The 25,476-nt window shown below is 44.0% G+C and overlaps 2 protein-coding genes across 5 annotated transcripts; both read right to left on the bottom strand.

The window, feature by feature from the left end:
* Positions 1 to 1,891: 1,891 nt before the first annotated feature.
* Positions 1,892 to 18,244, bottom strand: baz2a (bromodomain adjacent to zinc finger domain, 2A). Of its 4 annotated transcripts, none has more exons than XM_079173289.1 (30): positions 18,162 to 18,244; positions 16,760 to 16,883; positions 15,789 to 16,667; positions 13,119 to 15,062; positions 12,721 to 12,996; positions 12,255 to 12,632; positions 12,073 to 12,136; positions 11,554 to 11,662; positions 11,312 to 11,413; positions 10,943 to 11,165; positions 10,778 to 10,839; positions 10,629 to 10,694; positions 10,139 to 10,531; positions 9,791 to 10,045; positions 9,479 to 9,693; positions 9,297 to 9,371; positions 9,014 to 9,188; positions 8,867 to 8,929; positions 8,637 to 8,781; positions 7,924 to 8,534; positions 7,522 to 7,816; positions 7,205 to 7,360; positions 6,879 to 7,039; positions 6,146 to 6,211; positions 5,748 to 6,031; positions 5,520 to 5,655; positions 5,231 to 5,377; positions 4,700 to 4,932; positions 4,437 to 4,580; positions 1,892 to 3,734 (listed from the first exon to the last, which is right to left on the bottom strand). In XM_079173289.1, the coding sequence occupies exons 2-30, from the start codon at positions 16,881 to 16,883 to the stop codon at positions 3,575 to 3,577; spliced, it is 7,941 nt and encodes a 2,646-aa protein (XP_079029415.1). In that variant the 5' UTR covers positions 18,162 to 18,244; the 3' UTR covers positions 1,892 to 3,574. The 4 variants fall into 4 exon arrangements, with proteins under 4 accessions (XP_079029415.1, XP_079029416.1, XP_079029417.1 ...); XM_079173290.1 differs by having other exon boundaries at positions 15,789 to 16,664; positions 18,052 to 18,180; XM_079173291.1 differs by having other exon boundaries at positions 10,778 to 10,836; positions 18,052 to 18,180.
* Positions 18,245 to 19,584: 1,340 nt separating this feature from the next.
* On the bottom strand, positions 19,585 to 24,411 carry ptges3b (prostaglandin E synthase 3b (cytosolic)). The gene is made up of 8 exons (XM_079166688.1): positions 24,275 to 24,411; positions 22,799 to 22,912; positions 22,620 to 22,689; positions 22,415 to 22,513; positions 22,211 to 22,300; positions 20,901 to 20,957; positions 20,735 to 20,762; positions 19,585 to 20,636 (listed from the first exon to the last, which is right to left on the bottom strand). Coding segments are annotated over exons 1-8 (480 nt in total). The 5' UTR covers positions 24,277 to 24,411; the 3' UTR covers positions 19,585 to 20,616.
* Positions 24,412 to 25,476: the final 1,065 nt, after the last annotated feature.

Below are 25,476 nucleotides of genomic sequence, written 5' to 3' on the forward strand. Positions count from 1 at the left end.
CAATTTCACACACAAATGTACACACACTCACGTAAAGTGCCAGCTCAGGGATTTGAGGGAGCGATAGAGGGCAAAGAAAGAGGGAGAGATGCACCAAAAGACTCACAAAGAACACGTTTTATACATCGAAGCTATATACCTATTTGTTTGCTGTTGCTTTTAGATGCTTTGTGGATTTGCGTGTCAGAATATAAGTGGGCGTGGATGTGTTGCCACTTGAGTCTCTGCCACTGTAGAGCAGCTGGGAGTGATGGCAAGACGTTCCCAGCAGCATATGCCTCGGACAGAACTCTCCATGGAGCTGCAGAGCCCCGCCCAAACACTTCAGCATTATTTAAGGCCTCTTTTTTTTTATGTGACAAATGTGACATATTGCGGTGGGCTTGCCTCGGGATATACAGTGAGTTTCAGTAGTGTATGTAAAAAGGGTGTGTGTGACTATTTGGAAAATGTTCATCTGCCAACAGTTCCAGCTGTGTTTTAACTTTCTTTTCGCCTTCTTTTCTGGTTTGCTCATGTCACTCTTTAGTATTTAGAAATACTAGTGTTTCAGTAAATGGTACCGTTTTTTTCCCCTTGATCTAATTTATCTACGGCTGCTTTTTTATTGACTAATCATATTTTCTTAATTGATTGTTCAGTCTGTAAAAATGCTGAGCACAATATTTCTCAGTGCCCATACTGATTTCTTTAAATGGCTAGTTTAATCAGACCAACAGCCCAAAAAACAATTAATTTAAATTCAAATGCATTTCTCTATCTGTACAATCTGTACAACATAAGACATCCTTGCACCCTCGCATCGGAAAAGGAAAAAGGTAGATAGTTACTTTATTAAACCTGCAAGGAGACATTTTTTTCACTACAGCAGCATTTATAGATACAAAAAAAGCCACTTTAATGCGTAAAAACGAGGAGGAATCGATCAATCGACTAATCGTTTCAGCTCTATCCCGAACATATGGTCAAAGTGCAATAGTTGTATTCCTTTGCTGTAAAAGGTTGTACATGGGTACAAAGCCTCTCAAAATACAACACATTCACTGCGGTCAAAAACTGCTACTTTTTTTTCATCCTTTTTGTAGGTTGATGGAGTCATAAACTATGCAGCCATTTCGACATGTCATAGCAGGGTAAACACCGGTGTAATGGATACAAATAAATCACGGTCCCTTTCTATTTAGTGTGTCACAGCCATCCCAGTGAGACAGAATGCACAGTACAAATCAAACAGGGCAATACGTTATAACACGTTATTAATCACACCTGTGTTCACCCTGCAGCAGCATATCAAAATGGCTGCTGTGAAAAGGCCTAAAGAAGCGTTGAAATATATATTTTAATTATGACAATTGATGAGGATGAAAGGGCGTCACAGTACACAATACTATTATAGTACGTAATACATTTGGCCGATGTATTAGTACATTCTGGGTTTTAAATATTGTAGTCTAGTAAAGACTTGTTTAATATGAGGTGCATTGAGTTAAAAGTGTGTGTTTACACTAAGACAGCCGGCCGGGCCTTCATCATCTATGTGTACACATGGTCTGAGGCATTTCTAAATGTATTTGCAAAACATTTGTATGCTCCATTTAAGCACAGATTCGTGCGTACTCACGGTTTGTGAATGAGGCCCATTGGCACTAGAGCTGTTCCTGATAGTTTATTAGCCATATGCAGTATATTCATCTCTCTAATACTGTTCAGTTAGGAAGGGCTGAAGCCTATCCCAGCATGCACTGGGCCCGAACAGGTCCCCAGTCTATTGCAAACACACACACTCACACACACACACACACAGACACAGATAGATAGATATGATGGGAACCCCGAGAAACATGGAGAACACACAGAAGCGATTCAGATACAAGGCCAAAGAGAGAACGAATACTCTACTAGATGTGGTTTTTATTCAACTCACAGTACATTCTACAGATGCACACGTGTTACATCACCTTAATACAACAGAGTCTTGCAATACCTCCTCTTAAAAATTATGATTTGGTCCTAAAAATATAAAGGAACAAATTTAAAGTCACCAAAACTGTACATTATTAAAAATTCACGTAACACCACGTTTGGTTTTCATATCTATTTTTTTTTTTCTTTTTTGAAAAAACGTCTGTCCCTTTATGTGTAACAAGGAACATCAAAGTCTATTTTCCTATCAACGGATTGGAGTTCAGTGTAAGAAACACGTTTAAATAAAACCCAGACTGTGGAGTCGTCACGTCGCCTTCATAGCAAACCAACCATGCCACGCAACGTCGGAAATTGGCCCTTGAAAAGCAACAAAAAAAACCAAAAACAATAAAAGGGAATGTAAGACAGAAAACCAGGCAGGAATGTGCCCAGTACCTCAATATCAGAGCTCCTTAGTAAGTCTAGTCTTTAAAATGGGAGGATCTTAGCCTTGCACTTAGCCACCTTTTAGATGTTCCCCGCCTGCTATAATGGAGCAAAATTTCAGTCTGAGCCGTGGAATCCATTCAGTGGTATACAGTCCGTGACACAGATCAGGTGTAACTAGCTGATAATTTACTTTTAACAAGAGGGACAGAGAAATATAAAAGTCTAAGCCTAGACCGACTGACCAACACCAAATAAATCCTCCAGTGTCTTTCACACAGCAGCAGAAGGTGGGTGTGTGTGTGTGTGGGTGTGTGTGTCAAATCGTGTGCATGTTTATGTGAAAAGTGTGTATGTGTGGCGTGCAAGACTTTAAGTGGAGGTTATACAACATCTACTCGTGACGGTCCAAGAACAGATTCTTTTTAGTTTAACTGGCCTTTTCAGAAATCGTCTGGACATCTCTAGAAGGTAATCTGTACACATTCACTACACGCTATTGCTATTAAATAATCCCAGCTATTGTCATCTTTATATATATTTATGTATAGAATATATAATAAAAATATATTGAGCAGAAAAATTACTTCTAGGCATAAGACCACATTACATTACGTTTCCATTGAACAGGTAAGAAATGGCCCGAGCCCAGTGAAGCCTTTTTTGATCCATTTTGTCGCCGAGCGGTGCTGAGCAGGTCCAGTGCGCAGCAGTTAGGCTGCAATAGTGTGATCAGTCTCCGGCCTCCAGTACGAGTCTGACAACCAAAATACTCGAGAGGAAGGAGGGGGGGAGGCCTGAGACCGTGTCATCGCCTCACAAGCAGGGGCTTGACCGAAGGCCGCGCTAGGACATGGGGGCTTGTGAAGGGACGTGAAAGGGAGAATGCAAACTGGAGATGAGGTGAAGATGAGGAGACACGAAAGGAGGAATGAAAAGTGAAGAGAGACGTGTTCTCACTCTCTGTGACGAGGAATGGGTACAAGTTCAAGCCAGTTCAGCTGTTGGGCCTGGAAAAGATTCGCCCGGTAGAGGAAACAATAACAGACAAATAGCCAAAATCTATACATATATACCTATACGTGAGAGAATACACGAAGCTGGAAGAACATCCAGACAGTCTTAGCAGTAATGGAGAGAGTGTGCCTAGGACGGTGACAGCACCAACAGTATACAGCCCCACCATGAGGGGGGGGGGGGGGGGGGGGAACGTCACAAGCTTCTATTTGTCCTTATTCGAGTAGAACTCCGCCCAGCGGCTCTCAAAGAAACGCCTCATGGCATGTCCGGCCGTTCCCACCTCCGACGTGTCCTCGTTGAACAGCTCACAGTTGTTGAAGACGAGGTGAGCGTCTGCTGCAAACTCCTCACAGTTGCAGTACCTGAGACAAGGAAAGGACAGATGTTTAAAAAAAGCCACTCGCCCAATATTATCATTATGAACGATAACAACAAACATGGATATTGTTCGTAATCCCAGCTGTCAATCTAGCTTGAGCGACATGACGAGGTCAGCGTTTAAATCCATATTGGTTGGCCACAATAGTGGTCCTCATGCGGCCACAACAGAAAGATATTAAATTATGCGACGCCCGTTAGGAATTTGTGCTATATCCGGTCTCCATTGCTCATTTTCTCTTGCTTTCTCTGTGAAGTGTATCCGAATGCTAGCATACGTCTAACATTGTGTTATTGTGGTTAGATAAATGTCATTTAAGGTGCCGTTATATTGTTGTTAGTCGTCCTGTTAATGGAGGTGTTAAACATAGTTTTTGAAAGGATAAACACTAATAAATATGGATTGAAGCAGAATATTTTGTGGGATAACATTGTTTTAAAATTTGGAAATGGTTCCATCTATCATTTTTAAATCCATTTTGACTTTTGGACTGAGGTTATTAGAGACTTATGGCGATATATGGTGTTCCCCATTTATTCTACAGTTGTGTAGTCAATATTAACCTAATTTCTGTCGATTCATTTTTATATTTTATTGGGTAAAATGCTCCTTAATGCCCCTAATAAGTGAAGCTTAAACTATTGTGAATGAGAGCTAATAAATGAATGTAGTAATCGGCCCTTACCCTCCCTGTAGCAGTTTCTCTCTCATGGTGAGGAAGTCCATGGGGGTTTTGACGATGCGGCGGTAGCCTGGCACCAGTCGGGGGTTGACGGGTTCAAGGAACGGCCAGGCGGCGGTGTGAGCCTCCATCTCCATTAGAATGATCCTGGCAGGAAATACAATTATTAAAACACAAATCCACCAACTGTCAAAACCATCTATAAATCCTGTTTGTGTAACATTAATGATATGATTCCGCTCTACGGGGATAAAGGCAGGACTCACTCGCAGAAGGTGAGGTCAGGCTGGTTGCGGGTCGTCATGCGGCGACGTTTAGCGGCGCTTCCTTCTCCAGAGTGACGGGAAGACGAGGGAGGCGTCACGGTCTCCTTGTACCGCGTAGCCATGCCGCCACTACTTCGCCGCGTTGACGTCTCCTCTTCGGAGCTGTCGTCTTCATATCTTCTCTTCTTCACCCTGGTCCTCTTTTTGGACGAGCGCGGCGTATCACAGATGTCCTGAGAGACGGAGCGAGTAAGGAAGCAGGTTGAGCTGACGGGGAACTGAACAGTATTCATATACTCTCTTGTATTTCTTGACTTCTGTAATACTTTCTTTGAGCACTAAAATACAAATTCCTTGCATGTGAAAACCTACTTGGCAATGACCCAGTTTCTGGTTCTGATATAGCAGAGAACTCATTATTTGGAGGGAACGATCGCCACAAAATGCTCAATTCAAAACGTCCCTAATTTATCCTGCAAGTTTTGTTAATTATTATTTTTCTTAGTCAGGAATCACAGGACGGGTTCTGACCTGGGCGACGCAGGTAGGACAAAACCAGTCTCCCTCTGGCACCTGGGTGATTTTGGGCCTCAGGCAGTACATGTGGCAGCCACGATCACAGCCGTCACACAGCAAGAGGCAATCATCGTTGTCTCCCTTCCTGCAAACCTGGCAATTCTGGATAAAAAGCAGAGAAGAAGTCCTTATTGTCAAGATGACAGCGAATGTGAATTTGGTGTTATTTCTGTGTTAGTTTGTGCAGTGTGTTCGTAAAACAAAAAAAGGTCCAACAACAATCTTGTGAGGTGAAGTTACTTACCACTTTAGTCACAGATCTCTCCCAAGCAATGGCCTTCTCCAGCTGAAGTAAGCACAGACAGACCTGGGGGGCGCTGCGGCAGCGGTCCAGAGCTTGTCGCCATGTTCGTAGTCGCGACGTGATCTCGCTTTCCAGACTGGAACGGAAGAAAATTAAAAAAGGAAAATAAGTTAAAAAAAATATAAAAACAGAACAAAATTTCTTCAAAAGACAGAAAGTCCATCTCACCTGAAGACATCCATGGGATGCTCTTCTCCCGGGGTCGGTGTGAGAGGAGCGAGGCGCATCACTTCGGCCGGGTTCCACAGCGGCTCCTTCAGGTAGCGTCTCTCGATGTTTCGCTCGAGGTTGGCCAACCGCAGCACCGCCAAGTCCACCGGGTGTGTGGCCATACGTGGCAGGTTGGACCACTCCTTCTTAGTTCGCACAATCCAGTCATCACGCGGGTCGGCGTCATGTTCATAGTATTGGAGGTCGTCACGTGTGGAGTCTGGCTCTGGGATCGTGTAGGGCTTAAAAAAAAAGCAGGCAGGGACCGTTTAAGTATCAGTGAGGGAGGAAAGTAAACAGATGGTACGTTTCTTTTCTTGACTAAAGAACTGGAGGAATCGTGTTTAAATAGTTACCTGAAACTCTGCCATTGGTGTCTCTGTGTTGGATTCAGCATCAGTCACTGCACTCTGAGGTGCCGCCTTGTAGAAACACAAAAAGCGGATATGTGTTTTTACTACAACTCAGATGTTTTCACTGTGTTGTGAATGGGACACACACACCTCTCAGCATATGGCCACAGCACAAGCCAAATATGTCAGTAACTGTTGCAAATTATATTGGAGTAATTTCCTGAAAGCAGAGAGACCACAGTAAATAAGAGGTGAGAAATGTGGAATGACTGACGTGGTTCGTGTTTCATTAACTTTTCCCAATAGTATCTGTTCTGCTCTCATCTCTTAGAAAGAATTAAAAACCACTCATCCTCAATCTTGTTATTGTAAACTACAATTACTGCCTTGTGATTGTATTCCTTACATCAGTGTCAAAATCACGTCATCATTTTACCCTATTAGATCTTTGTGTGAAGTGAGAATATGAATTCTCAATATGAGGTCACAGAGACCTTTGACCACTAAATTATAACCAGTTAATCCTCGAGTCCAAGTGGACGTTTGTGTCAAACTTGAAGAAAATCACTTCAGGTGTTCCTGAGATAGAGTTCAGGAGAAAGGACGGACGGAAAACAGGAAGAACATGATGCTTCTCTTCCCTCTTAAATTTGACTTTGTTAACTCAACTGCAGTTGTAACTCTTGATTAATCAGACGATGCAGGATAGAAAAGAGAAAGAGAGGTAGTTTCTTACCTTGAGATGGAGGTCGGCTGCAATGACCCGCTGCTCCAGATCCTCCACCCACTGCAGGGCGCAGATGTCAGTCTCCATTGCTTTCTCCTGCACTTGCCAGGGCTGCTGCAGAGCCTCCGACAGCACATCCTTCTCCTCCAACTTCGACTCAAACATAGGATCTAGACCGGCAAGAACCGTTGTAAGAGGAGTACACGGTGACGGGGGGGAAAGACACAGAAGGGGAAAAAAAAGGATGATGTCAAATACTAATTGATCTGAGTTAAAATGCAAAATGACAAACTCCACTAAACAACTGAGAGGATCCATTTATGACCAACACTCACCGTTGATAGGTTTGGTGCATATCTCAGCTAAACTCTCCATGTGTTTGGCCAAATGCTTATGGAGCACCTTCTCCCTGATGCCCCTTGGATGGAGGGCCTGTAAGGTGCTATACAGCTCCTCTGGATCCTTGATCCACCACCAGCCACGCACCATAGCTGGAGAAAAAAAACGTAGGCATTACAAATAAGAAAGACAATAAATGACCATGATTTATATGGTTCCTGTGTATATTCGTAAACTAAATGTCGGCAGTGTGGAGTCCTACATCCTTGGATCAGCTCTGAACTATCTCATAGTTTGGGGAGACACAACTTACATGCTGGAGTCGGCTTGACCACCAGTTGAGTGAAGTACAACTGCTCGAGCTCCTGGAACACGGAGTTGGGAGGGCGGCCACGACGCTTGGCCGCAGCTGCCCTTGGCCCTCTGCGAGCGGGACTGCTGCCTCGGCTACCTCTCCTCCGCCTGCGCCCCGGCTTGGCGGGGGTAGTCGGAGCCGGCGTGGCAGCAGGAACGGGAGCAGCAGAAGCAGGTAGTGTAGAGGGAACGTCCTGTGGTGTTGCTGCGGTCAAGACGTCAGCAGGAGTCAGGCTAGGCAAGAGCGGGTCCGGCTGCGGGGTGGGGAGAGATTATTTATTTATACGCCACACAGAAGACTCAAAGTGCATTATTAAAGCTTAAACTAAATGTATTTATAGTTCTGATGGTGTTAGCAAACCTGCATGAGTGGAGCAGCGAGAGCGGGCAGAGCACTCGTGATCTGAGGGAGGAGTTTAGGGGGCGAGCTGGGAATCTGACACTCTGTCAGAGAGTTATCGTCGCACGGTTGTTTTGGGAGCAGGTTGAACCACTGTCCCTGTTTCTCTGCCATCTCCTTCACGCTCTCCTCTGGTCGATTACCCTCTGGAGCGTCCCCTGCTGCTGAGCACGTGCCATTGGTTACGGCATCTTGCGATTGGCTGAGCCAGCTCTGGAAAGCAGCCTGCGTGAGGTTTTGTGTGCCACCGTTCGGCGATCCGGGCCCTTCTTCACCCCCCGACCTGGCGCTACTCCGACGCCGGCGGCGAATCTTCGCCGTGCGGAGGTGAAGCTCCACTTCTGGTTTGATTTTTCGGGGGCGTCCTCGACCTCTCGGCCTGCTCATGAGGGATGCGGTGCCGGGGAGGTTGTCCTCCTCTGGAAAAAAGGTGTGGGGCTGTGCAGAGGTAGCAGAGGAAGGAGAGGAAGGCAGAGTAGGAGGGGGACTGGTAGGCATGGGGGTCTCCTCCACTTTGGGCTCCTTTTTGAGGAAGGTGACGGGAATCTCGGCTACAAGGACTTCTCCAGAAGCTGCGTGATAGAAATGTTCAGATGAAGGTGGATAAGCCAAGGAGTTTTAATGTCTAAAGATTTGAGAAATCACATTTCTTTCAAATTCATTCTCAGACTCACTCAAAAGCTCCTCCGGCCCTTCGACCAGAACTCCTCCGAGGTGAGGAAGGGCCAAGTATCTGCGCTGGTAACGGTCCTGCCCCAGCAGTACGGCCCGCATGGAATGAGATGACTGCAGCAGCTTTTTACGGAAAAATGCTTGGCGCTGTGGAGATCCAAAAGGCAGAGGAATATTGAATACAAAGCAGCATAAATGTATAAATAGCTGAGTCTGTGTAACCTTGACTTACCTTGGCTAGCTTATCGATCTGCCTTTCAAGTTCTGGAATGCTGGCATTAGTGGGGCTCTCACTCTGTAACAGAAAAGATCAAAAGAAAATGTAGGAAAAAGCTGTATCTAATAGAAGAAGAAAAATAAAATCACAACAGATATTTACATCACTGAGTTTGGGCTCTTCTTTGCGTGCCCGGCGGTTGCCTCTCTCAGAGACCAGGCCGCCCTCCTCCAGACTGAGGTTCTCCTCATCTGCCACTCTGGCACTGCGCCTCCTCTCCTCAAAACACAGCTCTTCCTCCGAGCGTCCTGTACGGCGCGCTAGTGCCGCCTTCAGTCTGCAAGGGGAGAAAGCAATCAGGATCAACGCGTCCTACGGTCCTGTGTTTTTATTACAAAAAAAAAAAAAAAGATCTGAATTTGAAGAGAGAAAAACATGATCTTACTTGCGCAACTTCCCCTCAATGATCCACTTGTTCTTCCTGTAAGTTGCCATGTTTTCTAATGTGTTGTCAATGTCACTGAAATATAAAATGCAGACATTAATAAAGTAAAAGAGCAGCAGTAGTAACAAACCTTTAGGTTCAAGAGTAACCTAAAGAATGAATAATTGATTTCCTGTTCTGACCTCGTCACCGCGTTGCTGCTGTTGAGCTCGTCCACCAGGAAACCCAGGATGGCGGCCTTGGTGTCCGGGGGCAGAGCATGAAATGTTTTGGTCCTCAGTGTGTTGCACACGTCTGTCTCGTAACCGTGAGATTCCAAAAAGACGCGAAGCACTTCTGAGACTGTGCTGCGAGTCAGCTCTGACTCAACCAGCTTTTCCCCGAGGATCTTTACTGACTGAAGGTTGGAATGAGGAGAAAAAACATAGATTAGAATGTTTGCCACTCTTTATCAGGACTTGTGTTCATGGAAATGTTCAACATGTATCACACACCTGATAAAATGAGGGCAGGCCTGGATCATGGAGTGCAGACTCCACCAGCTTCATCAGAAGGTCCTGGACCGCTCCTTGGCCGTCGCCCAGGCCTAAGAGACCCTCCTGCAGGGTGGCGAGGCTGGGGACGTCCTTGGGTATATTGAGACCAATCATCTTTCCATAGCCGTGTAGGAACTCGACCACAGCCAGACAGTGTGCAAAAGCTTTGCCAGAAAGAACCACACCGGGGATACGGGACAAATCTGGCAGAGGCTGATGGAGACAACGTTTAAAAGTCACGATTAAAACCCTCTGTAATCAGAGCTAATGTAGACTTAAAGAAACCGTTTCAATAACACAACTCACTTTGTGGTCAGTGAGACACATGTCCTCTATGGGCTTCTTCAGTTCCTCTGCGATCAACTGCTGCCTCTTCCGCTCCTCCATGCGTCTCTGGGTCTGCGCTCTCCTCTCTGCCGCCCTCTTAGCTGTTATAGCCGCCTGAGCTGCCGCCTCTGCCTCTGCCTGGGCTTTAGCCAGAGCCTTGGCTTTACTGCGAGCACCCAGCACCCTCTTACCCTGGGCTATCCTCTCCTCGTCGGTCTGCAGTACTGGCGGAGGAGCCTCGGCCTTGACCGACCTCCTGCGGCCGGGCTTCTTGGGCTCTGCGGCAGACCCCGGTGCCGGCTGTGGGGCCTGGGGGGCAGTCGGGTCGCTTGGTTCAGCCTTCAGATCCGGGTCCTTGGCATCTTGCTCAAGCTGAGCGCACAGAGGAAAGAAAGAACAGGTGGAGGTGAGGAAGGGGTGGTGCCGAGAAAGACGCTGACGAAGGATTTTGTGTCAATTATATCTGTACCTTGGCTTTCTTTTTCTCCGCTTTCATCTTCTTAATCTTCGCATCCTCCCTTCTCTTCATTCTTGCCTAAATAATAAACAAGAAATCAGGACGAGATGCCAACAGCAACACAGCTAAAAAACACAAACTACATGAACTGAACTAGATACCTTTCTCTTCATTTTCTTTTTGATTTTCACAAGTTTCTCCTTTTCCTCCTCCGTGAGAGCTTCTGTAAAGAGGAAATAAAAACAATTAGCTTCAGTACAACGTTCTCGAGGTTATGTGCAAGTCTTCTGTTTGCCAAGTCTTTGATACTAGCTATAAACACTCACCCTTGGCCTCAAGTTGCTTCATAAGCTTGGCGTCAACTTTGCTAAGGAGGTCAATCATCTGGGGTTTGGGAGGTCTACCAGGGCGGCGGACCTGCCCTCCCTTCAGGACACGGACCCTGCGAGGTTTCTCTTTATCAGGGTTTGGAGGTCGACCTCGACGGCCGGTGATTGCCATGATCATAGAGGGGACCTCCTCATTGGCCAGGAGGATCCACTGCTTACCCTGTAACATACAGTAGAGAAGGATGAGTCCCCAAAACGTCTTCTCGACAGGTATGTGTGACCATGAGTTTAAGCTCTGCGAATGATTATGCTTTTCTTCCAGCGTCGGAAAAATGAACAGAGCAGCACTCAGAAAAATAAACAGACCTCAGGAGTTTCCCTTTCTTCATAAAAATCTCCAACGGGCATGCGTGGGCTGAAGCTGAAGTGTTCTCTGCTGACCACACTGTCCGTGTGCTTCTTCAAGTACTGGAGGAAGCAATTAGGAGAACGGCAAGAGAGAGAGCGAGAGAGAGAAAATAATGGTCATTGTTTTGACATTATCAACACATCATCATGTTTTCAATTTGCCCTGAAAGACGATTTGAATAACTGCCAGTAAAACGTACCTTGATTATTTCCGGGAACTGCTTCATCCTCCTTCCACAAGGTGTGTAGTACCAGGTTTCGCCCTTCATGCGGTACTCCATTTTCTTCACGCGAATCTCCCTCTTCCAACTACAGGCGACAGAGTTCATTATTACAGGAATATTATTACAAATCGAGTTATAATACATCAACACGGCACACACACACATTTGTAAACTTTTCAAAACTAAATAAAACACGTTTTTGAGACCTCAAACAGGATGTGTTACAGAAGGAAGTCATTTGCAAGTTCATTATTGTTAGCATTTCAATATTTGCATAACTAAAATAAACTGACGGCTGAACCAGGACTGCACGCCAAGACTTCAATGCAGAAAACATTATGCAAAAAATAAATGCATTTAGTTACAGTGAAGGATTTCTGACTTATCTGAAAACTGGGTTTTAGTTATTTAGCAGCTATCCAGCTAACTCGGATTTATTGAATATTACAGAAACTAGAATAATACAAGGAACAAAACTCCACAGGGGAACATTACCCATGTCCCATCGGGAACTGAACCTGCTCCTCAGTTGCAACCCTCCTCTGTCTGTTGGATTCACCTGCTCAAGAAAACGCACACAAACACATTTAGCATTAGACCGTTCAACTGTGAGATCAACTCTCAGCAAAATGCCATTTACAGTGGAACCACCCCCTCTAACTGACCGCCTTTATTACCTGCAGTGGAGCTGTCGTCATCATTTTCGTCAACATCATTAGCAACTGTTTCGGCATCTTGTTTCGGTGTTTTCGCCACATTTCCTTCCTGGTCTTGTTTCTTGGCCCTTTTCGCCTTCTTGGGTTTGACGACTGGTGTGGTGTACGTTGAAGCGTTGGCCAGAACAGCTTCAATTGTGGCTGTGACGGTATCAACCTCTCCTGTGGGAGGCCCAGCCTCTCCACATGCACCCGATGTTTCTTTAACATCCACCTTGAGTGACTTCTTCCTCTTTCTGCCCTTGGCTACCTCCTCTTTAACGCCTCCGTCTTCTTCAGTCTTTATCTTCTCCACTTTAGGGGTTCGAGCCCGAGGCTTCCGCTTGGCCTCCTCAGGAGCTGAACACAAACGAGGGTAAAAAAGTGTTTGAAATCAAATCTAACATTTATTATTAACATTTTTTTCTGAAATCAGAATGTTCTATACCTGGGATTTTAATCCATAATGCCTTTGGAGCACGAGGTTTGCGTGGTTTCCCTGGCGTTTTCTGGAGTCCTCCAGCAGCTAACACAACAGGAACGGTTACTGGTTGGAGAGGGTGCACAGCGAGGCTCTCTGCTGGGGTACTGAAGGCGATGAAGTTCTCATCTCTCATCTCAAAACTCGGGGGAGTCACCGTCTCACTGGCAGTGGTCTTGATGCTAACGCGTCCAGCAGAGTCTGATGTGTCGTGTCCTCGGGGACCCCACTCTGCTTCGGGTCCTGAGATGAAACAACAAGAACATTAAACTGTTGGCAGAATTCTCAAATACAAGATAATGACGTACAAAACAGAATCGGTTGACCTGGCCGAGATGGCACAAATGAGTGCGAGTTGGACTCACTTGAGTTGTCAGAAGGCTCTTCTATCTGAGAGAGAGACTCCAGCATGGATTCTCCTGTGATTTGACAGCTGCCCTTGGTCTCTTCTGCTTCAGACGTTTCCCTGGTGGAGTCCAACGTGTCATCTCTGGACTCTTCCACAGAATAGCTGCTAACTCCAGTGGTGTCAAACCCAGTAGATGGTTCCTCTTCTGCATGGGAAGTGCTGTCAAACTGAGACGTGTCCTTCGTCAGGTGAAAGCTGCTGTCAAAGTGAGTGGAGTCGTCTACGCGTGAGCTCTCGCCGTCTAGAAAAGAGGTCTTTTCAAAGGCAGAGCTGACATCAATCCTAGAGGGGCTGTCAAATGTTGAATTGCCATCAAAGTGAGACGCTGTGTGTGAAGAGTTAAAACTTTCTTCTTCTTCATCCGTCAGATCTTCTAATCTTGTGCTGTGGAGATGTGAAGTCTGCTCCCCCATGGAGTCCTCTGCCTCACAGATGCTGCTTTGCAGGTGGTGCTTTTCAGAGGCTGTTGGTGTGTTCTTGGAAGCGACCGTGGTCTGCAGGGGTTTCCCAGGAAGATCAGTGTGGATTTTGGGTGATCGAATTTCAGATTTGTTAGTCTCAGTAGCTTCCACCTTCTGTGATGGCTTGATTTGGGGACGATGAAGACGAGGTGGGTGTTCTTCTGGTTTTCCATTTCGTTTGTTCGCCAACGCTTTCCTATCCTCACTATGACCACGGTGCTCTGACTTCGGAGACGACTGCTTCAGCGCATGAGGAGGAGTGGCGTATGGAGGACGCTGCTCAGAGTCAGAACTTTGGACCACTCCAGAAGACGTGCCCATTGCAGAAGTCAGAGGCACCAAAGCAGGAGGGCCGGACACGGGTGCAGTCCTGGAGGCTTGAGCGGTTAGAAGAGGTAGGGTAGACGGAGGTCGGACTGTAAGACTTTCACGGGCTGCTAGGGAGGGCAAGTTCACCGCTGCTGGTGGTGGTGGTGATGAAGATGCCGTGGAAAGACCAGAGTCAGCAGCTGGAGAAGTGCATGTCTGACGCTGAGGTGTGGGCACTCGGTCACCTGGTTTACTGCCAACTAAAGGAGTTTTTGAGACAGACGTGACAGATGAAGATCCTGATGCTGACATTAGAGGTGGAGCCACACCAGCAGATGAGGATTTTGCACCCATTGATGAGGCAGCAGACATTAATTTTGGGGGTCCAGGCTTTTCATGCTGAGCTCTGGGCGCATCAGTAAAGCAGGACTTCAGCAGAGGTGGCTTGGACCCTTCAACCATCTGCTGAAGAGATAAGATGGGTGCAGTTGTGACATTTGTTGGAGATCTAGAAGCCGTAGGAGGCAATGAAGACTTGGTTTGATGAGTCAAAGAGTCCGATGACGGAGGAGAGACTGAAGAAACTGCAGGTTTAGACATACTATCAGTTGAAGCATGAGGTGTAGACAACTTTTGAGGTGATGCAGGCAGGGAGGAGGACGAGGACCCCGTTGACAGATGCTTGGATCCAGCAGGGGGTGTCTCAGTCGCAGCAGTAGTGGCAGGCCTGAGGCCTTGCTTCATTAGAGGCGATGAGGAAAGTCTGGGAGGAGCAGCTGGAGATAGAGTAGAGGACACATTGGGGGGCGTTGAGATTTGTGGTGGAGTAGATTCTCCATCATGGGGTGATACCAGAGGAGGCTCGGGGGCAGACGAGGGAGACTCAGAGACCCGAGGAGGTGTTGAGGCCTTGGTAGATGCAGAGAGCAGCGATGACACCGACAGGGTAGGTGTATTAACGGCTGTCTCTCTGACAGGGGAGGCCATTTCTGGTCGCTGAGCTGCCGGCTGTTCCGAATGGTAATCAGGTCCCACGTGAGATGAACTTTTGGGTAGCCTATGGGCAACAGGTGCCCTTTCCATGCCGTTATAGCTGCTATCTTCCTCCTCGACAGCTTCTCTTGTGTGTCCTGAGAAAGAAGGAAACAAAATAATCAATAAGGCTGTTAAGTGTTTTTTACATGATGAATTCACAGTGAGCGTATAATGTATTGAAGAGTCAGATGGTCACTGTTTTACATGATCAAACAGTGGCACCTGCTGGTTGAATCTTAGCACTAACACACCGCTGAGCACCGGCATGAATCCTGGCCCGATACCAGACATTTATGTGCAAGAAATAACTAGCAGGGTACTATAAAAGACTAAATATATACATAAAATAACAATGTTAATAATAATATAAATACATTAAAAAAATTCACATTTGAGAAGCTGAAACCCCCAAAAATGGCTAAAATGATTAACCAATAATGAACAATTCTCTTCTATACAGATGCAATAGAAAGCAAATGCAACCAGGGAGTGCCGTGTTTTAATATGATCACTAGCCGGGAAGACGAGGCCAAGTATGTACAAAGAGGAAGAGGACCATATGACTGCATGAATATCACTCAACTGGTGACATCTAAGGAGGAAATGTGAAGTAGAGGAGACTGTTTCATTTATGAGGAAATAGAAGTTGGATAGATACCAGTAGTGTCAACATGTAGAACTAACCAATCCCAGGCACAAATGTAATATCACTAACTTTTTGTGGAAAATAGAGAAACACAAAAAAAAAAAACGACAGACGTGACCAAATTAAACACAAAGTTCCACAAACACATCTGTGATGTAAAAGTGAAAATGGTCACCTTGCATGACGGTAGATAGTCCCACATTGCTAGCATGGGGGCTCCGCTCCCTGCTGTGACCCTTGGGCGATCCACTATCCTGCACTGTTGACGGTGACATCATTGGTGTTGTGGACATTCCCACGGGGAGTGGACTGCCAGTGCCCCCTCTGCCTAAGCTGTGGTGCTGTGGGCTGACCCGTGTGGGAGTAAAACTCTGGCCAGCCGGGGGCATCATCGGGGCCTGGCTTTGGGGCTGAGACTGCTGCGATGGCTGTTGCTGGGGAGACGGAAGGGATTGATGCTGGTAGTAGGGCATCCCATTAGGCATCAGGCCATAATGCTGTGGTTGCTGGTGCTGCTGGTGGTGGTGCTGTGGGTGACGGTGGGAGTGGAGGTGCTGCTGTGGCGGCTGATGCGGGGTGGGTTGTAAGGACTGCTGCTGGTGATGTTGTGACGGTGTTATTCCAGGATGTGCCTGACTCGGGTATGTCCCGTACATACTGTGGGAGTTATAACTTATTTGCTGTGGGCCAGGGTTACTCCTGTTCCAGTACTGACTCCCAGTAAGAGGCATGCTTGGTGGGCCTGCCACGGGGGGCTGGTGGGAGCTTTCAACACCCCCGTTCAGCTGGTACTGTCCGTGACCCTGGAAGTGGTGTTGTGACTGAGGCTGCACCATCCCGGGTGTAGGCTGCTTCTGGTGCATCCCGTGACCAGGAGAGCTGCCCATGGCTGGACCGTACTGCGGGTGACCTCCCCACAAGTAGTCATAGCCCATGCTGCTCTGGTGGTGGTTGCTCATGTGTGGGTAGGGAGCTGTTGGTGGGTGGGACCCAGGCACCCCGGACCCGAGTACAGTAGTGACGCCATTCACATTCATTTCGCCATTCAGATCTGCTAGACAGAAGAACATTAAGCAAGTTAGAAAGAGTAAGTCTGGCTCTATGAACAGACTGCATACTGATACAGTGCAGGCCAAAACTACTCACTCTTCCCCTGCTGAGGAAAACTCATGGAGGACCCATTAGTATAAAGAGAATCCCCTGAGGAGAGTTTCAGTCCTGAGTTTGCTGAGGAGTGGCTGTCATAGTTGAAATGATTATTTGACTCCATCTGGAAAACAGAAAAATACACATATTTACACTCCTAATACCGTCCATTCAGTAAAAGATATAGAAGTGGAAGCCAATGCTTAGCGGGGCTACGGTGCATGTGCATCACAAAAAAAAATGAATGATTTCATTAATTCCCATGCAGCTCTGAACACGATACGTAAAATATGTACGAAATGTCTATCCTCGATGATTTTTGGCAGTTGCAACTTGTGACAGCACCATTTCGTTCCAACGGCAACCGTAAAAAATGTCGCAGCCAACAACAAGCAGATGCCAGGCCCGTAATGGACAACCGAGATATTACGATACAGAGGCTCTTCATTACCGCCGAGGCGCCTCGCTAATATAAGCTCGAATCTACCATGATAAATGTACGGCCACACACACACTGTATATCCGAAGAACCGGCGGCCCCGGCCACAGTAACAACGGAGGGATTACCGATCATATTATACAGTCACTCACGAGGCCTGAAGCAGTTATCAGTTATACACACACGTAATACAGAAAGTAGCCCTCTGTGGATACTAGATTTCCTAATTCAGCAAAGGCCGTTGCAAAAAAGCAGGCGCCGCGTTAGCACAAGTCGCGCTAGCTGCGTTTCCTCAAACGGAACAATTCACTTTAAAGCGCCGCTAGTCAGCAGAGCTAACAACGGACACCGTGCACGTTACACACGTAGTTCGGCTCATCAATAGGTTTGAACGAACATACCGTTCACTTTAATGCGAAACGTCGGATACAAAAATATCCCCAATAGCTCCAAGGTTATTTAGCTAAATCATCACAATAGAGCCTAGCTAAGAGACGCTAGCTATATATAAGCTAACTGATAGCATCATCAACGTGAGTACGCACGGTCCTTTAAGCTGCGATGTTAGCTAATAGCCAGGTAGAAGGTGAGGATCCATGACGCCCATCAGCAGATGAAAATAAAGACCAACCGGTCTGTTGATAACGACTAACGGCTAACTCTCTGGGTAACAGACGGGAGGCGTGCTCCCCCTTTTGTTCACGTAAGCTAACGTTAGCTAGCAGCCAGATGAAGTTACATTGTTTACGCTGCACGCACACAAGACACATTTTTTTTTGTTGCAGAGCATCATCCTCCCACAACTGCCACCATCAAAAGTTTCGCTGATATTTTCAGGTAAAAGCTATCCAACCTTTTTCAAGTCCTTCGGATTAGATGCCTCTAAAAACCTTTCGTCTAAAACACGGATGTGCGGGTGAAGATGACACAAGCGGTTTAAATAATAAAACAACTATTCCCAACCTTTGGGTTTTAAATTAGCAAAACATGGCTGGCGTGGTCCATTGCAGCCATGATCACAGAACAGAGCGAACAGGAGCGGCGTCAACGTCCCAACAACAACCGCGTACACATCCGGTCACGTGTCCTCACGAGACTTCACAAGAAAATCCGTACAAGTATTAGTATTAGTACATGTATTAGTATTAGACTAGTACATGTATTAGTATTATTAATAATAATAATGATCCTATATTAAGTTTTTGGAAAAATGTGTCTATATCAAAGTAAAGTAATTAATGAAACAGGAATAGCCCCTTTCTGTTATATTATAGTTTGTTATTACATTACTATTACTGATGCATTAATGTAATGTGGTGCCTGTGTGTGTATAGGATAATACAGAACTTCATTAATCCCGAAGGAAATCCTTGTGCCCGAGTTTGAACAGAGATTATGACATGAGAAAATAAACAATAAATATAAATATATAAACATTTATGAATAGAGTAATAAGTAATAGCAAAAGTAAGGTAAATATAATAAGAATTCAACATATTATATATACATATTAAAATATACAGATGTATCAATTATCACATAAATGAGGTTGAGTAACAAGTACAATCTGAAATGTGGAGTAGGATTATTTAGCCGCAGGACATTTAAATACTCAATGTAGACTACAATACCTCACTAGGTGTACTTATATAGATACTTTACACTGCTGTTTAACCCTAACAAAAGTGATTAATGGCCAATGTTAATACTGTGAGTTTGAATCCATACGTAAAATCTAGGCTTTTATTTTAATGTGCTCCAGGGTAAAAACAGGAAACTAGTGTTGCAAATTAGTCACTTTCTCGGAAATGACTGAGGAAATCAGGCCTGCAGAGGAAGTATGCTAATATTCTGGGCCGAAGAGCCAGAAGGTTTCTGGGTCCTAGCACCGAAAGAGGCACAAATAGAAGTTAGTTACACTGAAAGGTATTAGAGTAGAAATACTGCATTATAGGTAGGACTAGTAGTCCATTAGGTTAGAGATGTCTAAAAAGTACTTGAGTTAGAACATGAAAGGGACATCATTGTATCTTAAAAACGATCCGGTGCTGAGCTCTAAACGTGAGGAATCTTAAAAACAATATTCAAATATAAAAAAAAAAGCTTAATTCAAATGTCATTACTACCTGAATTTAGGCTGCTGTCGTTGTCTTTGCAATAAAATACTTTATCCAAAATATATTTCAGTGAAAAAACATTTCTTTACTTTAGGATGATCACATGATATATAATGTCTGTAACCAGGTTAGACGGTCAACTTGCTCCCACTACTCCCCAATAATGATGTATGCTGTCCAAAACTACCAATTGAAAAAAAAGGCATACTTTGTATTAAGGAAAAATGAAAAACAATGTGTTATTTAAGAAAAAGAAAAGAGCTTTAAGATGATTCTTAAACAGTTTATTAGAAAGATGTAGACAATAAAAAAAGAATTTCCACTGTAATTCAACACTATTTGTCTCCCCGTACACTTTATTGACAGTGCAAATAGAATTTGGTCATTACACGTCGCCGTATCGGTCCGACACGCCTTCCCCGAGAAGGGAGGGTCATTCTAGATGAACAAACGGAAAGAACCTGGAGAAAAGCAACACACCACATGATGCCGAGGCCCAATTAAGCTTCGAGCCTCGTTATCAGTTGTAAAACATTTCACCTTGCTTCTGCAGTCTAACATGAGTGTGTGTGTGTGTGTGTTAGGTGGGTATGGAAAGAGGAACTGTTAAGATACTACATATGTGGAATCTATTCCGATTACCAAAGTAGGTGACAAACTGGGAAGATGCTGCAATGGTTTCAGAATATTCAAATTTTTCAAACAATAAACAAGAAGTAAAGGGAAACATGTAAGCTGAAAGGTTAAATCACGGAAACAAAAACTGGCTTCCTGGATATCTAATTTACGGCAAATGGAAGGCTTTAGAGGAACCCAATCAAAACAATGCATCTAGTTCTTCTGATGTACATAGCTAGTGTCTTCTGAAATCATGAGATAAACTACACGGGTCGACTTAAAAACCACAACATTGGGAATGGGTGGACCTAATCATTTTAAACCACAATTAATCCGGAAACATATTGTAAATCTGTTACCACATATTGCTCGGTTGAGAACAACTACACAGCTTTTCCAACAAATAATGTGTGCTTACTTGTAATAGTTAACAGTAAAACAAGATGCCCGAAAGGTGCAGTACAGCAAATGGAAGTGGAGATAGCTGCTCTGTACAATACCATGCATATCAACCTTCAGTGTACTGATCGGTCAAGAGGTTGGAGCTGAGGCTATGGATTTAAATATGGCTACTGACTCATATGTACAGTTGTTTGTCACCGCCTTCAGTTTCAAGATATACATTTGTTATGATTCCTCTTGCCCTCTGTTCTTCCATTTTCTTTCCAGAGTCTCGCAGCCATCTATTCCAAATCTGGCATTTCTGAAAGTAAAGTGGAGCAGAAATAACGTTAAACATCACAACACACATGACAGACATCATTTACAGATGCGTCGTTATAAAGTCTCATAAATACGTACTCTCGTCATCGCTATCTGCAGACTCCTCCTAAAAAAGGACCAAAAAAGAAGAAGAAAGGATTAGGTTGGAAAATGTTACACACAAAACATGCCCCTATAATAACATAAAGTCTGATTTATGACCAGTTTTTATTTCTGATTATAAGCTTAATGCTTAGATTCTTACCTCTTCTGGAGCGTCTAGATCAGCCAGGTCATCCTCGCCTCCCATGTCATTCATGATCTGTAATATTAAACCAAAATGATTCACTATTAAAAGTGCTCATTATTAAGCAAATGCTGCAACAGCTAAAAGACATCTGGCTGAACACTCAGAGTAGGAGAATGGACAATCAGTTTAAGTCAAACGGGCACACAGACTGATTCAATTACAAAAACGTAGAGATGAATTGCCCAATACCGATCACGGTATCTATATTATTGGCAAATATCAACAGCAGGCTATTTTTGTTATTATTATTATTCGGGGGGAATTGAATGCCTTTATTATATAGAGGTAGTGCAAATAGGAGAGAAAGGTCGGGAATGACACGTAACCGTCGACACAAACCGGTGACGCTGCCGTTCTTTGTTTACTAACTGACATTTTACACCATGTGTGATAAATTCAGTTGTTGTATTGAAAAATAGAAATATCAAATTGGGATTCTGCATCAAGTGGTTAGTATTTAGTATTTCATGATATGATCTTCTAGCCTCTTTTACACTTTGGTGCTTGGCTGGGTGCCATGTGTAGGTTTTTTGAGTGGTTAAATAAGGACGGGTACCGAAACACGGTAATAAACGGGATCCGTCCCTAAATGATTTAAAATGAGTATTGATAGGCGCCGATGTTATCAGTCCTTTAATCTGTACTTGTTAACCATGAACATGCAGCAAAGCTATATTTCAATCTGCTCTGTCTTTCATCCATCGCCACTAATATCTACACAAGCACAGCGCGCTAGCTCAGCTAACACCCAATCGGTACAATCAAAGCTAAAACAAAAGCTGCCTGTATGTAGTCTAACGGTTTTACTTAGTTTGCCTCGTGGCTTAAAATTCTTGTGAAATTTGATGTGCCGGCTGAGACGAAGCATTCCTCCCTCCCACTACCAGCGGTACGTCAAGCAGTAAATCACCAGCAGAGTGAGGAGGACAGGATGAATGAAGTACACCGACTGATGTCTGTATTTCCAGTCAAATGTTATTGAGTTTATAGTGACTTTGCGGTTGTAAACATTACTGTTGCTGCTCTAATAAACAACATTTAGTTCTAATGAAAATAATCCTATTTTGAATAATTTTTGTTGAAAATGTATTAAAAGCAATTATTTAATAATGAAAAAGAACTTATGAGAACCGTGATAAAGAACCAAACTGATAAGAATCGATAATAGTATCAATAAAATCCCAATGATCTCTTAAGTGAGTCAAACATCAACCTCTGATGCTTATGAATGACATCACTCGTACTCATCGATGCATAGTTCTTACATTTGAGAATTGATCGAAGTTCCCCATCTCCTCATCTGAGTCGTCCTCCCAGTCTTTCCAGTTGTTGAAGTCGACACTGAGCCAACTCAGCTGTGAAAACACAAAATAGCGATTTCTCATTTATGTTGTGCATAAATAAATTTGGTCTCACTGTAAGCTTTCTAAATGTTTGATACGCGCTGTCCTTTGCAGTCGATTACTGACCTTAGCCTTCTCTTTTGTTAGCCTCGGCCATGGCTTCCCCGGCTGTGCTTTTCGTATATAGACCAACACTGAGCGATCTGTGCGATTATGTTTGCACTCCTGCATTGAGATGGAACGGGAAAAATGAAAGGTTTGCGGTCAGTTTCTGTCTGCATTTTGTACAACGCAATCTGCAATACCGTCTAAACGGTTCAGTGTAACTCACCTTTTCGTCGATGGCTTCAAAGAGATCCATTTCATTCTCATGCTTGTCGTTGTCAGTTCCTCCAAAACAACTGTGGAAATAAAATTATTGACATCTAACTCATTTCTGGGAAAAATCTAAACAAATACATTTTACAAGAAATGCATGTTTAAATACAACTTGACATGAAACAAACGTACCTGAAACCAAACTTTGTTTTATCAAAACTGACTTTAACATCTTTGCTGTCTGCTACACAGAACTCTATAAAAACGGAGTCCCTCCTATCGTACCACTTGGCTGTTGCTGGATGCCTGTGAAGAAACAAAAGGACATCTGAACATCAACACATGTACAGCCAATTGTGAATCACCAAACCCTTTCAAAGTAAAGCCTGTGGTACCCGTAGATACAGTTTTAAACACCATGTTAGGATGAAAAATGCCTTAACCGTTACTATCAGATCTGCTCATCAGACCCACAACATAAAAAATGCATAATACAGGTGATCAGTATTGGTGACAGGTGGGTGAGCCTGAAGGCAGCAAACAGCCTATGCATCAGGTTGCCCCCAGCATCCAGTTACACAACGCACTCCTGTATCAATAACCCTCAAAAGTAAAACACCCGTGATCGCTAAAACATGACAAGTTATATCAACAGTTCTGGGTGGGGTCGGCTCAAGCTTTCTTTTACATTGATGTAATCTTTTTCTTTACCGTATAGCTGCTAAATCATGCTAAATGTACACTGTATGAAGAGCTGGGTGATGTCTAAGGTTTACCATCACATTAAGAGTGAGGCTCAATTCAAATGAAGCTCACGCGATCAATCTAACTTTACAGGAGTATTTAGAAGAGAAGGCCGTGAATTAAAAATAAAAAAAACATTGTATTTTTATCAAATGATATTGAAAGATAAGACTTCCAGTACATTGAAGTCACATGTCAGTGGTTACATTAATCAATAACCACTCAGTGACTTAAGTTACTAACGTTAGATCATTTATTTTACGTGAACTAAAATGAGTAGTAATTGTATGTTCACCGATACAATATCGCCCTTGGTATTAACACGGAATCATAAAACAAATCCTCTTACACATGAACGTGGAGTAGCTTTAGCTAGCGTTAAATACAACCGTTGATTAAACGTTGCTCACGCTGCGTTCAAGCCACACCGTTTTCACGGGCTTTGAATTTAAAAAACACACCCACAAGTCCCAGATTTTATTTTGTAACGCGATTAAAAACCACGGACTTCTCACACAAAGACCATGATGCTAATCTAATGATAGCCTGCTATAGGGCGAAATCGTTCAATTAACGCAGTTATGCTAAGCTAACAACGCTGACTGTAACGTTAGCCGCTACGTTAGTAGAGCCATGCGGTGTATCTGGCCAAAGCTATCGGTAAAAAACGCGGCCGTTTTTCCCAGTAAATGCTGTTACACACCTGGTCTGCTATAATAACTGCAAAGGTGTTTTTTTCCCTCAGTCTACGAGGTTGAAGCAAGGTGACGTTATCTTAAAATCCATTGAGGCAAGGCCAACCTCCCGCCTTTGCAAAAAAACGCATGTTGTCAGACGGCTAACGTTAGCTAGCTGAGCTAAGCAGGTTGTACCATCGCACTTTCCCTCCATTGTTACACCCCGCGTTGACTCTCCACAACTTACATGTCTCAGTGCGAAGTGAGCTTCTTTTTCGTAGGTAGAACAGTCTCGTGAAAAGAAAAATGTGAATGTCTGCAAAAAATCAAGGAATGCTGCCTACAAACAACCAACGCAGACGCCTCTAGCTCTGTGGACTCTACTTGCGGATCTTCTTGCGGATCCCAGCATGAAGAATGTCAGCGCTGACGCAGGTGGCGCGTAGTGGACGTTTCTAGAGTAGTGGACGTTTTTCGCGGAGTAGACGTTTCTAGCGTAGTAGACGTTTCTACTAGAAGTTTCTAGAGTGTTCCGCCACAGCTGTCTCTGAGTGATGCGTAGTGTAATCGGATGTGGGACAAATCTAATGCGATTTGCTGTGGTTTTGCGTACCACCCAGTATGATCGCCTCAATATAACCTTAATCATGAATCATTAACAGTATTATAAACAAATATCTAAAATAAATAACTAAAGATGAGATAAGCCTTTTGATTTCGAGAGGAGAAATTCGGCACGGAAGGACAGAAATATAAATTCAAATAAATAGGCGTATAAAAGACAAATACAAATAAAAATATACAAGAGCCATAAATACGGCTTGATATATATTATGTATGTATATATGTATATACCCACACTTACCACGTTAATCTCCCACATTTTCTGGATGGTTCATTTGGTCTATAATTTAGTCAAAAATCCGAAGAGATTAAACTAACCATTGACGATATACATATGTATAAAACAGGTGCGGTGCCATTTAACCGACTCATTCAAAAAAAGAGGCATTACTATAAAGTACACATTTGAATGGACTAATAGGAGTGATTCATCATCAAAATCATACCTATACTGATTATTGTATAAAGTGAGGTCCAATGAGTGAAGTTAGAAATGTTCTGGTTTATGGATGCAATGAGCATTTGAGAGCCTCCCTCTATTCACGTTGCCCCCAAAATGGTTAAATATCCCCTCAAGATTCCTTAAAGACAAAGGATACTGCGCTTGTAGTAATTAAGTATATCAATTATAGTAATAATTTGAATGTACTTCCTCTCATAAAACATTTAAAAATAATTTTCAATGCAGCATTGACTTTCTTTATGTTCCCAGCTTGCAGCTTTCTTCCTCATCTTTATTGGCACATCGCTGCTCATCTGTTTAGTGGGATAGTGTCACACCATTGGTAGGACTATGTATGCGTCACGTGGTCCTCATGTGCATGC

This window comes from Pholis gunnellus, assembly GCF_910591455.1.
Source record: "Pholis gunnellus genome assembly, chromosome: 2".
NCBI lineage: Eukaryota > Metazoa > Chordata > Actinopteri > Perciformes > Pholidae > Pholis > Pholis gunnellus.